The sequence below is a fragment of the Diabrotica undecimpunctata genome, chromosome 2 (assembly GCF_040954645.1).
Source record: "Diabrotica undecimpunctata isolate CICGRU chromosome 2, icDiaUnde3, whole genome shotgun sequence".
NCBI lineage: Eukaryota > Metazoa > Arthropoda > Insecta > Coleoptera > Chrysomelidae > Diabrotica > Diabrotica undecimpunctata.
In genome coordinates, this window is record NC_092804.1 from 33,919,767 (window position 1) to 33,932,204 (window position 12,438).

General features: G+C 32.8%; 1 protein-coding gene across 2 annotated transcripts in view; it reads right to left on the reverse strand.

Annotated features, from left to right (window-relative positions):
- Nucleotides 1–12,438, reverse strand: part of LOC140434399 (uncharacterized) — a 68,659-nt gene that overhangs the window by 10,999 nt on the left and 45,222 nt on the right. The window contains exon 4 of one of the 2 annotated variants that reach the window (XM_072522611.1): nt 1,518–3,534. The exons of the other annotated variant lie outside the window; for it this stretch is intronic. Coding sequence (XP_072378712.1) covers nt 3,284–3,534 — 251 coding nt within the window. The 3' untranslated portion in view covers nt 1,518–3,283. Of the gene's footprint in view, nt 1–1,517; nt 3,535–12,438 lie in introns of those variants that run through there. 2 annotated transcript variants of the gene reach the window in all.

Below are 12,438 nucleotides of genomic sequence, written 5' to 3' on the forward strand. Positions count from 1 at the left end.
GATCTTCATTTTTAAGGAATTCTGTTTTGTTCTATTATTTTTTAACTAGTTTTAGTAGTTTGGCCAGATCTGGTCCTCCGTACTTTGGGAGTTCGTTCGGAATTATGTTCTCTCCTGGTGATTTTATATTTTTTAATGTCCTTAATTTAAGTATCTGCTTTTCATATGGTATACAGTATTAGTGACTAAGGATAGTTTATTATCCTATTCGGATCCCTAATTTCCTGTCTGCTATCTGACGCCTGAAGGCTTTGCTAACGTTAAGAAATATTGTACCTACGTAATAATCGTCGTTAAATCCCTGTAATATGTATTCACCTAGTCTCTGTATTTAGAATTCTCAGGAGTATGTGGGTATAAAATTTTCGCTTCCTCATCTTCACTTTTAATCTACTTAGTATTACTGGTTTAGCAATCTTGCTTACAGCTAATAGCAGGGGAATTGGTATATAACTTTGTTGAAAAATTGCTACCTTTCCTGGATTTAGAATCACTGAATCATAATTATCACCATCATCATTATTCTGCCTCTCTCCGCCAAACACGTATTTCCATATTTCTCATGTCTTCATCGATGTTATCAAGGAACTGTTCTGGATCTTGCTCTTCTTCTCTGACCAATGGGTATATTAAGGAGCGATTTGCACTGATTTGTTATACCTATATTGAACCGCTGGTTGTGATTTGTGACATACGTACTACTTTTTCCACAGCCAGATTTTTATTTGTTTTAAAAGGCTCAGACAATTCCCATTGAATTCGTACTTTACATTCAACTTTTTCAAGAGTGAGTTGTGTTAAATTTACCGACTTATTTAGTCCTAGCTTTTTCATTACTCTGAACATTTTTCTTCTATTTACAGAGTCGTAGGCTGTCTTCAAATCTATAAATATGTTATGAGTATCTATGCCATTCAATCATCATCACATTGGCGATTTTACATCGTTCTGGAAATCACATGAATCGTATCATAGTGTTGATTGGGTTAATGGTGAGATTGCTTTAGTTGAGGTCTGTTTCGGGACTCTGTTATTTGATTTGGATCTAGTACCATTATTATCAATTGGTTACGAATTATTTCCTTGACTTTATGCTATGTGTGCTGTTTATGATTGTCAGTTCTTCGTAAGTTTATTCCACTTCGTCTATGAAGTCTTCATCCTCGAATTGTAATTTTCTTTTTAACTTTTTGATGGTTTTGCAATTTGCTTTGAGTACTATTACTAGTTATTTGTCTGTTCTACTATAATATTGAGGCCTTCTTTTTGGTTTATTATGGTTTTAGTTTTATCACAGTTTATCTTTAATATTTTCTTAAGTATTTTTCGGTTCTGACAGTAATAAATAATTATTCGTTCCGCATTATTTACTTTGGAATCTTATTTGATGGATCCTTAATTGATTTTTTGATCAATCTTCATTTCTAATATGAACTATTATACTCCTACTGCCTTCTTTGGCTTCTCGTACTTTTTTTGTAGTATCTTTATTAAGGAATAATTTAACAATAAAACACTTTAAATTTATTAGATTTAATGATAAAAATAAACATAGTATAAATATCGAGTGCAAATATTTACATAGAAAAGGTTATACATATTATATTATAAAATACAATAAAAAGATTATTGATGCAGCATTTTTACTGGCAATTATATTTGGAATATGTATTGATGTAAATATTTCACTAACATACATACAGCTATTTCTAATATTTGGCTTTTGTAATCATGTACATTTCATTTATGTTCATCTTTTTCTACGAGTGTAGGATTTTTTCTTTTTGTACTAATTTCTATTTTACACGTAATTTTATTTTTTAAATTTTCTTTTCTTAGCCTACTGTTTATTGTTTCTCTTTTTTTTTATTCTGTAGATCATGATTATTTTCATTATCTTTCTGTCCTTATAAATGTTAATATAACACTCTTATCTTATTTTGTTCTTATCTTTAATGAATAATTTTTATAATAATTGCTTCTCATTGTGATTGTGAATTGTGATCTCATTGTTTTCAGCTTCTTTACCTTCTTTAGCAAGTAAGTTAAAGTCAATGATAAATCTAAAGCTTTAGGAAAAGGAATTTGAAGGGATTATATACATACTAAGCCAATTAAAGTAAAATATCTTTTTTAATAAAAATACTTATTAATGCATTGCATATTATAAGATAAGTTTGAATTTTGACCATTTGTGAGTGGACACAGTGAGTGAATTCAAGAATATTCATAATTTCTTTCTCTTCACGTTCGATTATAGTTATAATGGACTTCTGATAATATATTTGATAATATTTATAGGGATATAAATATTTAAGTCTCTAATATTTCAAAATATATTAAAAAACAAGCGACCGAGACAGGTGACAGATAGGCAAGACCGAGACACCAAGTGAACTGTCTCTTCTTAAAATGAGTACGCGACAGAGACAAGCGACATACGCAAAACGTACGTCAATACTTCAGTATATGAGATGTAGAAAAAGAGCGTGTAACGGCTTCGAAACTGTTCTTTAAAAGGCTACTGGAAAAAGAAATGACGATATATTTTAAGGCACGAAAAAGATGTTTTAACTCCATTAGCAATTATCAATTTGTCTTCCTTAGTATTAAATTTTATTTCGGAGGTCATTATTTTTAATATATTATATAGAAACCATGTAAAAATCAATGTCAAAACAGAAATGTCGCGCAGCCACCAACTTCACTGCTGCTTTTGAAGGAGACTGACGAGACATAAATAGGCGACAGCCTCTTAGGGCAAATATTCCAAGATGTAACTGACCAATTCGCAACACTTTCCTCTGAAGCTAATAAAATAGCTAATAAGTGCCATCAAGCTCATGGAAAAGCTCAGTAAGGATTCAACATGCTCAGTCCCGTATGGAGGCCTGGCCAGTATATCACAAAGACAAAGATCTGAACATTCCAGTCGAATATCAAGTCTCTTCTACTCTACGGATGTGAAACCTGGAAAGTGACCAAAACCCCTATAGACAAACTGCAGGTTTTTGTTAACAAATGCCTACGAAGATTTATTCGTATTTCTTACCTAAAACCATCAGAAATACTACACCTGAAAAATACTACAATGACACAAGAGCCAAATTATTGTCATATAGAAATGCTGTAGCCTCTAACTAAGCCTATTTTGATAATATGCAATATGCATTATTGCACCGTCTTCTATAAAACATCTTACTTAACACCTATCAATCGTCTATATTCTTATATATAACTTTAAAATAAAACTTTGCCCATATTCAAGCAAAAATACGAAGGCTTAGTGCTCAGTGCTCTTATTCAGTTCATCTTCTTCAGGTTGTGCTTCAAGATCGCAACAGGCAGAGCAAGCACACGCGCATAATCCGCATAGTAGGATACACAGCAAGACAGAGAGGACTCCTATTGCGATGAATGCCAAGATAATCGTAATGTAGACAAAAGCGAATATATAGGCAGTCTTCTGACAATAAAGTATCCCGTCGGCTTGATTGTAGCTGGGAGGGTATTCCTTATACACCCAATATGCTCCTGAAAATAAATTTTACAAAAAACATCAGAAAAATATCAAACCGTGACAGAGCTGGTGAAAAGCGGTACATAAGAAGCATGCAAGCGGCCGTAGTATTTTCGTGCTCGAAAAGTTCGTTAATAAAATATTAGTTATACTTATCTGTGGTCCATGCACATCACAATACAAAGGTGTCAGTGCTATTGTTTTTACTGTAGCAGTGCTTTTAATATTAGATTTTAAGGATTTTAAAAAGGAAATTCCTTTTCTTATGCTCTTTCGAACAATCTGGTTTAATTTGACAAAAATATAAATGATTATTAAAATATTATTGTAATGAGGAAACATTCTTCTAGTTTTCTTAACTATACCATGCGGTCCATATGTATTGAATAAATTCATTTTTGGCGTTAATATGTACTATCTAAAAAAACCTGAAACAGGTCGATTTTTATTCTTAAATTGACAATTTACTGTATGTGCATATTATCTCCTTCCAACACCCCCTTTGAATTATAAGCACCCCCTCGAAAATTTTAAATAACAAAGGGGGTCGTGTGGCACCTTGTTAGAAAGGTATTTTAGTCCTCTATTCAGAAATATAAAGTTTTTTTTAAGTTTTGGTGCAACCATAACTGAGAACATTGATTTTTAAGATGTAAAATTTTGATAATGTCTCTATCACAAAACTTAGGTTGAATGAAGATAATAATGTCACATAATATTTAGAATGTATTTTTCAATGTAATTTTTAATTAAATTAAATGTTCAAAATGACCACCATTCACTTCTTGACAATAGCCATTTTGGAATTCTCGTACAACATTTTGTACGACCTCGGGGGTTATTTTGTTAATTTCTTCCGTTATCCTAACTTTTATTACAGCAATACTGTTTGGAGTCAAATCGGGGATCTAGCCATCCATTCGATCGTTTCACGTCTTCAAATCCACCTATTGGGAAAAACCTCGTTTAAATAATTTTTAACTATACGTGCAAAATGCGGAAGAGCTCTGTCTTGTTGGTAGTAAATAGATCGATCTATCTCATTTGGATGATTGACATCAGGAAAAAGTCTTCGTAATATAAGCACTAAAAAGTTAATCAAAAAATCTAGATAAACCTCACCATCAACTGTGCCCTCAAAAAAATAAGGACCAATAATTTTATTATTAATGATACCAGCCCAAATGTTAATTTTTTTAGGATACTGTGTGAGGATTTTCTCTGAGTTTGTTAACAGTTCCTTTTAAATGAAATGTCGCTTCATCAGAAAAAACTATTTCGTTTATGAACTGCAAATCTGCGTTCATTCTGTCCATCATCATTTCACAAAATTCTTGCCTTCTATCGGGATCATCTTCATTTAACTCCTGAACCAACTGAACTTTGTAAGGGTGGTATTTTTCTTTATGCAAAACTCTCAAAATAGATGATTTACTTACATTATTGACGGCGGTCAGTTTTTGAGTTGTCTTATGCGGATTTTCTTCAATCTCTAGAAGTACATCTAACTTTTTTTCATCAGTAAATTTAACATTTCTACCTGGTTTTTCAATATTTTTTGCACTTCCAGTATAACGAAACTTCTTTTTAATTTTTCTAACTGTAGACTGCAAAACTTGTTGACCAAAACATTTCACAAACCTCCTTTTGAGTTCTTGGTTTATTACCAAAACCAATCATAATTAAAATTTCTATTCTTTGAGTCTCGGACAAATGAGCCTTAATTAAATTAAATACGCGCATAAACATTATACTTACGTCTTTTAGTAACTTTAAATACCTAAATGACAGTAGCGTAATAAATTCATATCAATTGTTTATTTGGCTTTTTGACTAATATTTTATTATCTTCAAAATTTTTTCCCTAATGTTTAGCAGAACAGATACGAAAATACCTGATTATTTCTAAAGTATATTTTAATAGACCGGGCAATATTGCTGATTTAAAAGTTAGGATAACGATAAAAACTAACAAAATAACCCCCGAGGTCATACAAAATGTTGTACGAGAATTCCAAAATCGCCTCGGTTATTATCAAGAAGTGAATAATGGTGGTCAAGTTGTACATTTAATTTAATTGTAAAAATCAATTTTCTCAGTTATGATTGCAAAAAACTCAAAAAACTTTATATTGCTGAACAGAGGACTAAATCCCTTTCTAACAAGGTGCCACACGACCCTCTTTGTTATTTAAAATTTTCGAGGGGGTGCTTATATTTCAAAGGGGTTGCTGGAAGGGGATAATATTTTCATACAGTAAATTGTCAATTTAAGAATAAAAATCGACCTGTTTCAGGTTTTTTTTCAGATAGTACATAATAACGCCAAAAATGAATTTATTCCATACATATGGACCGCATGGTATAATAGCGAGTGAACCATAATCGCCATTGTGACTCATTCTCAATCAGAGTGTCAATAAGAGAATATATTTTGTACAATACATATTATACAAAATATAATCGTATACAGTAGTTGGATATGTGTCTAATGATCTTCGTTTACGTGCTTACAAAATCCAACTTGTGCAAAAATTGAAGATACACAATCACTTAGCAAGGCGTAGATTCTATGGATGGGCCCAAAACGAGATTGCCATTGATCCTGATTTTCATAAGCGAATTTTGTTTAGCGATGAAGCTCACTTTTGGTTGAATGACTATGTCAACAAACAAAAGTGTCATATTTGGAGTAAAGATAATCCTCAAGTGTATGTTGAAACACCATCACAACTAGAAAACTGAGTGTTTGGTGTTCTTTGTGGGATGGTGGAATCATCGGTCCGTACTTCTTCAAAAACGATGCTGACCAGAACGTTACAGTCAATGGTGACCGCTATAGAGCCATGATTACTGACTTCTTCATTCCCCATTTGAACAACCATGATGTGCAGGAGCTGTGGTTTCAATAAAACGGCCAAGATGTCACACAGATCGTGCCAAAATTGATTTATTGAAAAAAAAAACCTTTGGCCACCACTTTGGCACATTTTGGACCCGTGAATTCGTCTCCAAGATCGTCAGATTTAACACTACTAAACTATTTTATGTTTAAATATATGAAGGTGCTAGTCTACTTCGATAAGCATGAAACGACTGACCACTTGGAGAACAACATTCGCCGCGTTATTGCCGATATACGGCCACAAATATTGGAAAAAGTCATCAAAAATTTGATCTCTAGATTAGACTACATCAGAGCCAGCCGGGGCGATCATATCCCAGAAATCATATTTAAATTATAATGCCAAAAGATTATCTTTCGAATTAAGTCAATATATATTCAGGGATTCTACAATATTCACTGCCTTCCCTCGCTCAACCGTTTCCATCTCTGTTGTCCCATTCTCCATCGTTTAGGCCTCTCTTACTCATGGCGTCGTCTACTTCGTTCCTCCAGGATTTTCGGGGTCGTCCTATTTTCCTCCTTCCTATGAGGCTCCATTCGGTGATTCCCTTTATCCATCTGCTGTCGCTAGTTCTTCTTACATGTCAATACCACTTTATTATTTTTTGTTCTATATATGTTAGTATGTCTGTTTCTATTGATGTTCTTTGCTTTATTTCGTCATTACTCCTATCCATTCTTGTTACTCTGCAGCATCTTCGCAGGCATTCCATCTCTTTATGATTCAATTTTCAGCCCCATATGTCATAATATTTCGCACTTTTTTCGCATTTTTTTATAAATATGTGTTTTTGTCTTCATATTTAGGTGTCTATCCCACCATACTAAGTTGTCGGATTGCTGTTCTTGTTTGTCCTAATCTTTGTGTAATTTATTCCTCTGTTGTTGCCTTTTTCGTGATTATAAACCAAGTATTTGAATTTATCCTGTCCTTTGATTGTTCTCTGTAGATCTTCTATGTCTTCTTCACTTGTAGATAGGTACTCTGTTTTCGCGAGGTTTTCCTTACAGTAAAGTGGAAAATGGTTTAGCTCATCAACTTTCTTTTGATTACCTATCATACTTTTTGTTTTCTTGATGTTTATTTCCATTCTTTGTTTTTATAATTCTCTCACCCATATATTTATCAATTTTTGAATTTTTCCTGTAGTGTCTGAGAATAGTACAATGTCATCTGCATATAGTAGTCCATCAAGTCTTACCGGTATTAAGTTCAAATATCCCACCGTAGTTTGCAGATGGTTTGTGGCCCTTTTAGAATTTTTCAGAATTTCATCCATTATTAGGAAGAACGGTACTGGGCTGGGGCTGTCACCTTGCTTTATTCCCTTTTTAATATTAAATTCGTTTTATCCTGTCTCGTTTTTCTAGGATTTTCCATACTCTCATTCTATCTATTGTATCAAATGCCGCTTTTAAATCTATAAATGTGAGATATAAATCTTCTCGTTTTTCGTTTATTTTTTCTATTATGTTTCTCAAGATGAATGTATTATCTGTTATCCCCCTTCCCTGCCTGAATGCAGTTTCTTCCTCGTCCAATTTTTCCTCTATTGCTACGCGTAGTCTTTTTCTATTATTCTTGTACAGAGATGGAAAGTTGTAGATGAGAAAATATATGACAAATTTTTTGTCAAATTTTCAAATAAATTATAAATTTAAGACGCCACAAAAAATAATAGTTTTGAATGTACATATGACCGTAATAGATATTTATAAGTTTAAGGCACTAGCATAATTTGATTTAAAATACTAGCAGTTGGCAACACAAGCTCTCCTCAACCGCGTACATGGAGTTTGTACACTTATACTATGTTTACACATGAATAACATAATAACAAAAAAAGGCGACAGAACGATACAATAGGCAAAAATATGTGTGACCTAAAGCTACTAACAATTTTTTTAAAATGTAAAACCAGTAGGTTTTAAAAATTTCAACCATATTAGTTCAAATTTTTTTGGGTTACTTTGCATTTTTTTTTTAGAAAATTGATGAAAAAGTTCAACAGTTTTACAAATTTCTTCATGAATCATGAAAAACATCCTGCATGTATTTAATTAAACTAAGAAAATGCATTACAATTCTAAATATTATTTATAATGATTTCTACAAACTTGAGTATACTTAAAGGCGAGACCACAGCTATTTTGGAAGCCCTAATCTTCTTCAAAAAGAGTAGAACGGTGAAGTGCATTATCATAACAGACTTATTAAATGCATTACTGTTATTAAAACAAATATATTATCAAAAACCCTATTTTATAAACAATAAAAAAAAACTAGAAACATTCCGATCATTAGAAAAGAAAGCAGCTTTTATTTATGTACCTTCACACCCAGGTATCTAAGGAAATACAAAAGCAGATCAACCGACAAACAAAAGTCGAATGAGGTCAAACCACACTGCAAAGTTAAAAACATATCCATCCTTACACCGATCTAAAAAACCCGGTTAAAATCCACTATACCAATTCATGGCAAAACTATTGGGAAAAATTAGGTATAACATTAAATGTCATCTGCCAAAAAATCCAACTTGATTGTTTAGAATTCATGGAAGAAAGAAAATCACACGGAATCACAGATGATGATCTCAAAACAGTTCTCACCAAAAAATCTCAACAGTGTTAACCTATTTAAAAGACATCAAGTTGGACAATTCTATTTAAGGCCATATTTCTTACGTTTGTTATATCCACTAATAACCCTACCGGTTGATATGGTTTTATGTTTAAATAATTAATTTTATTTAATGAAATAAAGATAAAAATACTTGATTATAATAAAAACAGAAAAAAGTAAGTTGGAAATTGTTCCAATCTGGAATCGTTTCATTATATTAAAATTAAATGATTCAGATTTCTAAATCAAAGACTAACTAAAATAGCTAACTATAAAACTAAATAACTAAAAGAGAAACATAGATATGGTGAAACATAACTAGAATTAAATAGAGATGGACAAATCATGTGGGGAGAACATCGCAGATAAACTAGAAGATTATTAGAACGACGATCACGAGTTGACAAACGCAGCAAAGGTCGACCAAAGGTTGGGGCAACGACGTAAAAAGAATTGTTGGGAACTGGATCATGACAACTCAGACTTGAGAGACATGGAGGAAGCCGTTGTTAAACTATTGATAATAGTAATACAGGATACACATAAAATATCTGGAACTTACTTTTTAGTTATCGCAGATGCTGTTTGATGTCTACCACAGAAGACGATGATCTTCTAATAAAAATGAGCACGACTAAAACAACATTAGGTCATAGGACGAAACCCCACCTTATAGAAAACCATAACGCTCCACGAAAGGCTAATAGAACAAGTGACACGATTCAAATATTTACACTACCAACCTAAACCCAGCCCTAGAAATGAGCAACTTTTTTTTAAGATAAAAGCAAGCATTATTTTGCTATCGCAGCCTCAGAATAACAATCAGGCTCAGATTTGTCACATGCTACGTGCACTCTGTATTATATACACTTGTATGGAGCAGAGACTTGGACCATGAAAGTCGGTACAATGTGCTGTCTAAGATTTTAAAAATGTAGATATGCCGATGTATGCTTAAAATAAGTATACTTAAGGTATCACGGCAGAAATGATGTTTTGAGAAAAATGGAAAAAAGTACTGTTAACATTAATAAGGGCGAGAGAGATTATATACCTAGCACATATTAATAGATATCCAAGATATGAGCTCCCAAAACTAATCATAGAAAGAAAAACAGAGGGCTGTAGAAGATCTAGCTGACACAGTGTTTCTGAATAAAGAACATCTGTGACCAGACAAGAATTAATTCACATCCACACTTAAAAATGATAAAAAATCGCACATAGTTCGCCGAAATTATTGCCAACTTCCCCTGATAGAGACGGCACTTTTGAGAATTGCAGAGTATACAAGTTTTATAATTGCTCCTCTAGCCATTTGTATACGAGTTTTAAATTTCTTCATCAGGATTTAGTGGGTCATTTATTCGGATCCTAAATATTATTGTGTCGTTTATCCCAAAAATGAGTAGCTCTGGTAATAGGCTTATTGATTGCCTAGGCGAATGACTTGTTTACTATTCACAAGCAGTTTATTCTTGGTTTATTTTATGTGGCGCATGTGCCTAATGCTTAGAATATCATGGAAGGACCGAGTCAGAAAAGTATTAGAAAGAGCGGGCCTCTAAGATAATCATCATCATCATGCAACCTCTTCTGTCCACTGCTGGACATAGGTCTCTCCCAATTTTGGTCACTCTTCACGGTTCTGTGCTTCTTGTTGCCATTTCTTGGATATTCGTCCAATGTCGTCCATCCAGCGTGTTGGTGGTCGTCCTCTGCTGCGTGTGTCTTCTCTTGGGCGCCAGTCAATTAGTTTGTCTATTCTCTAGGATAAGGAATTCTTTAATTATGTAAAAAGTAAGAAGACTGCTTAGAGGTCTATATTATGAGGAGAACGAAAGACTTTTCAGGAACTAGTACTAGAAGGAAATTTAAAGGGTAAGAGAGGTCTAGGACGTAAAAAGATGTCATGGCTGCGTAATATGTGCCAAATGATAGGAATACACCACTATGAAATGCTTAGCAATGCTGCTAAAACTAGAAAAATCAAAGTCAATTGACAAGACAATGTACGGTGGACACAAGAATGACCAGTACGTTATTGGAATGTAGTGACTCTGTCTATAAGGGATTAAAGATATTCGTTACTTTTATCAATGATCGTTATGTATTCCGCTTCTAATCTTGTTGCTGATTATAAGGAATTCTTTAATTATGTAAAAAGTAAGAAGACTGCTTAGAGGTCTATATTATGAGGAGAACGATAGACTTTTTAGGAACTAGTACTAGAAGGAAAGTTAGGGGTAAGAGAGGTCTAGGACGTAAAAAGATGTCATGGCTACATAATATGTGCCAAATGATAGGAATACACCACTATGAAATGCTTAGCAATGCTGCTAAAACTAGAAAAATTTAATCTTGGCATCTAACAAGTCAACTGACAAGACAATGTACGGTGGACACAAGAATGACCAGTACGTTGTTGGAATGTAGTGACTCTGTCTATAAGGGATTAAAGATATTCGTTACTTTTATCAATGATCGTTATGTATTCCGCTTCTAATCTTGTTGCTGATTTCTCCTCCAATTCGAACTACACATTGCTCTTTCTAAGTTATTTTACCTAGACAATTATTTTGTACTTTCTTTCATCATCATTTTTTTCCAGGTTTTGTCGATCGGACTTTTTTCATTAGGTAGTTTCATTAGAACTTTTGTGCTCTTTCTAATCTTTTTGATTTACAAGCTTTATTGTTTACGTGACTGAATTCTTAAGTCACTTGATTACATATTTTTACCCCATATCTGTTATGGTTTAGACTACTTCATACAGCTGTAGCTTCTTCACTAATTTTCGATTACTTTCTATGACATGAGTTTTTGTTTCTCCTTTATACAACAATTACTTGCATTCGTTGGGTTATTACCCTTTATCTATATTTTGAAGTCTCTTCTTTTATTCTATTTAGTACACTTGCCCCATAACTCTTGCAACTTAGCATCTTGACAGTCCTCATATTTGTGTTTTGTACGAGTACATAAATATTTGTCTATGAATATCTGAATTTTCCTTCCCGAAGAAAGTTATTTTGCAAAGACTAAATTTGATCTTCAAATCCAATTGCGCTGGTCATCAAAACTATGGATTTTAATCATTATGCTACCAATATTTCCATAACTTTTAGTATTATAAACGAGTTGCAAACACATTTCATGAATAATTTTGTAACGATGCGCTCGTACTTATATTCATGCTATAAAGAATATGTATAAACAACCTACGATAGTATAAATAATGCACATATAATTAAAAAAATGAGTCAGATTTTGATTTACATCTCGAATTACTCTGAATAAAAAGTGTTAAACTACAAAAGTTACAAAAATTGTATTGTTATCAAAAATTTTTATACATAATATTGTAACTTATCATTATCG